Genomic DNA, 4095 nt, shown 5'->3' with positions numbered 1-4095 from the left:
CATCTGCAGCATTCTGTCCAATCCAATGTGCCACATTATACAAAGAATATTAACAAGCTATAAAACCTCCAAAGACTGAAAATGAAGAAGGTGAGTATAATGTATACTATATGCCCTTTAAACATTTAAAATACTGGGAATGCTTTCCATTAATATAAAAGATGTAGGGAAGATGTTATATTTGTCAAATATTTAAGGAATTTTCATTTGGAAAGAGAAAGTTTATACACTATTTCCCCCCAGAGAACAGAAGTAGTAAAGATGGCTATAGGTTACTAATAATGATACTTATGTTTGATGAAAGGGAATATTTCCATTTAATTAAATATATGAAATATTTCAATAACAAAAGATAGATAAGATTCACTGTAGATGGTTAAAAAAAATAAGGAGATCATATATTTTCAGTTCGTATTAATTTCAATAATTTAGTGAATCATAATCTCTTCTTTAATTGACAAATAATTTAATACTTCATAAACAAGCTAGAGCAGTGTACAGGGTAGATTACAACATATTTTAATAGGTGAGTTTTAATAGAAATAATCCATGGAATATTTTTAAGGGTGCAGATAAAATAAGAACATTGAAATACTAGACAACAGACAATGATTCTGTAGTATAGGTTAATTTTTTTTTCTGTTTTTCTTCTGTTACTTTTTTATCATTTATCAAATGATTACATCTCACACACATCCTTCCCTTCTTCATTGAAGACATAGAAATGAAAAACAACGTGACTGAATTCATTCTTCTTGGACTGACACAAGATCCGGTGAAAAAGAAGATTGTATTTGTTGTCTTTTTGGCTTTCTATATTGCCACTATGTTAGGAAACTTGCTCATCATTGTGACCATCAAAACCAGTCCCACACTTGGGTCCCCTATGTATTTCTTTCTGTCTTACTTGTCCTTAGCAGACTTCTCTTTCTCTAGTACTACAGCCCCCAAACTGATTGTAGACAGCCTCTCTAAAAAACAGGTTATTTCCTTTAATGAGTGTATGACCCAATTAGTTATAATGCATTTCTTTGGATGCCTAGAAATTTTGACCCTTGTCCTCATGTCTTATGACCGCTATGTGGCCATCTGTAAACCACTGCATTACCCAGTCATCATGAACCAGAAAATGTGTGGGAATTTGCTAGCGTTGGCATTCATGGGGTCTTTGCTGCATTCTATCACCCAGGTAACTACTGCATTAAGTTTACCCTTCTGTGGTCCTAATGTGATTGATCACTATTTTTGTGACTTGCAGCCTTTGTTGAAATTGGCCTGCATTGATACATATGTGATAAAACTATTGGTTCTTTTCAACAGTGGAATCGTATGCACTGTGAGTTTCTCAGTTCTTATGACTTCCTATATTTTAATCCTTTATTCGCTAAGAAATCATAGTGCAGAGGCAAAGCGTAAAGCCTTATCCACCTGTACCTCTCACATAATTGTGGTCATTATATTCTTTGTTCCTTGTATTTTTATTTATTTTCGACCCCCTATTAACTTCCCTATGGATAAGATGGTGTCTGTGTTTTATACCATTGGAACTCCTTTGCTCAATCCCTTGATCTATACACTGAGGAATGCAGAAGTAAAAACTGCTATGGGGAAGCTATGGAGCAAGAAAGCAAGTTAAGACAGAAACTTGCATGCATGGTCTTGCTCTCTCAGATGACTTGTATGACATGACACTATTGTCTACCTCAATTTCCTCAACTCTAAAATGAGAAAAGTAACACACCTACCTCACAGGTTTGTTGTGAGGACCAATTCACAGAATATTTTTAAGTTTCTTGACCCAAAACTTGAAATACAAAACATGTTCATAAAATGATTATTAATATGGAGCACCATGGAGAAGAGGTTTCAGGTGCTTGTTCCTGTACATGATGCCTAAAATTAGGAGCTAATATATATAGTCAATTTTATATAAAATAATGAATCATTCTATTATGTTCTGCCCCAAACATCAAAATAGTAAAAGCCTTAGGACTGGATACAGTTTCCAATTATGAAAAATGCCTGTGTAACCCATATTGACGTATATCAATCACTATGAGATTTGGGGAAATTTAGTCATAATTCTTGCGTCTTGCTCAAAAAAAAGGTTTCAAGATCAGTTTTTTTATCCACCAGGGATGTAATATAAATAAATATATATTCTTCACTCCAACTTAACAAACCACAACAGATTACTCTGTTCAGTAGGAAAAAAAGATAGATTAATTCAGATACATAACAGGGCAAACACTTACATGGATAGTTAGATAGGCAAATAAAAAAATATATATACATATAGATAGATAGATAGATAGATAGATAGATAGATAGATAATTGTGTGATTGTATGCATAGATGGGTTGATGGATAACTAATTAGATAAACATTTCAATATACTGATGAATATATATATATATATATATATATATTTATATGTATTTAGAAGAGAGATGTACAGGTCTCTAGATAGATATAAATTAGACAGAATATTTATTAAGTATTTATTATATTCCAGCCAATGTACTATGTACTGGAGATACAAATACAATTGTAAAAATGTGTAGTTCCTTAATGTAGAAGAATGAAATGCTGCATGAATCTTTTATGATTAAAAAATCAACATAATTTTTTAGTGCTTGAGAAAAAATGTGAAGCAAATAACATGAGAGAAAAGTTCTACGGTATATCCTGAATATTGTTGATTAGATATAAATAGGTTTTGACATTAACTTTTCTCACAAATTAGAGGTAAATTTGTTTTTCATATGAAATCCAAATAGCAAAATAAAACCTTTTTTTAAAGAAAGGGTAAAGAAAACAGGAAGAAATCCATGTACCCTTCTTTTTGAAAGGCAATGGGGTTAATTGACTTGCCCAAGAAGAAACATGTAGTGTAAGAGTAGGCTTTGCCCATGATCACACAGCCATGTGTCAGAGATCACATTTGTATTCAGGTCCTCCTGACTCCAGGGACAGTGCTCTATCCATTGTGCCATCTAGTTCCCCCTACTTGTACTTTTTTTGTGGAGAAGTTGGCTATGGCAACTTGGAAGACAAAGAGGAAAATGAATATTCGGTAGATTTGAAACATGTTTGATATTCTACTGATTTCTAGGGGTTGGGGCTTTGACATCAGATCTTTCCAAAAATAAAAAAAATTCTCGACTTTTGAGTTATCTGTTAATTTTTCTAATTCCTTCTGCTCTTATGGAAGAAATTTTCCTATTTCCCTATGTAATAATGGTGATTCAAATGATCAGTTACTTCTACAATATATGGTTCCTTTTATTTTAGATTGTGGATATCTAATTTACATAAACACTTTACATTAAATTTGCAAATCATATCAAAATCATTTTTAGGGAGAAATTCAAGAGGCAAGTAAGATAATTATGAGAAATATGGCAAAATATCACTATTCAATGAACAATTTTAAAAGTAAAGCATCACCACCCTATAAAATAACATAAAGATTTTCCTAATCCTCAAATGATATTTATATGAAAATTTCAATTATCCATTAATGATAGGAAAGTGATTATCAACAACCTCAACTGAAACAGGAATAAAAATCCTTTACTATATATCATTAGAAATAGAAAAATGCATGGTACACTATTATTTTCAGATGGCAAAACTAAAGTTTTAAAAGGTCTTAATATATTTAGACAATTATCATTCTATTTCTATGTTTTGTTGAAACAAAATTTATCCTGCATTAATTTCTAAAGTTAAAGAATCTTCTTTCAAATAAAATAAAAATGACAGGTAAAATTGCATATATATGTATATATATATATAGATATAGATATGTATATATATCAACAATTTGTCAGGTGATTATAGCAAATATCACAGGAATTTAAGTGTATTTTCAAGTTGTGGAGAGAAATACTTTCTCATTCACAGTGTTTCATATGTTAAAAGAAGGTCTGTTTACATAATAATATATCATAAAGTCAATCTTATTAATCATGCACACAATGATATGTGAAATCAATTGTCTCAGAATGTGGAGAACTGAACAAATCAATTCTGACATTGGGTCTTTGGAAAAACCTCGGGTGAAGGTTCATTCAGAGGAGGTTAAAATCA

The 4095-nt window shown here is 31.3% G+C and overlaps 1 protein-coding gene across 1 annotated transcript; it reads left to right on the top strand.

Annotated features, from left to right (window-relative positions):
- The first annotated feature begins 724 nt into the window (after positions 1-724).
- On the top strand, positions 725-1636 carry LOC141519668 (olfactory receptor 4C11-like). The gene has a single exon (XM_074231843.1). The coding sequence runs from the start codon at positions 725-727 to the stop codon at positions 1634-1636; it is 912 nt and encodes a 303-aa protein (XP_074087944.1).
- Positions 1637-4095: the final 2459 nt, after the last annotated feature.

The sequence above is a fragment of the Macrotis lagotis genome, chromosome 3 (assembly GCF_037893015.1).
Source record: "Macrotis lagotis isolate mMagLag1 chromosome 3, bilby.v1.9.chrom.fasta, whole genome shotgun sequence".
Taxonomy (NCBI): Eukaryota; Metazoa; Chordata; class Mammalia; order Peramelemorphia; family Peramelidae; genus Macrotis; species Macrotis lagotis.
Note: the sequence above shows the minus strand (reverse complement) of the source record. Positions and strands in the feature narration are given on the sequence as shown.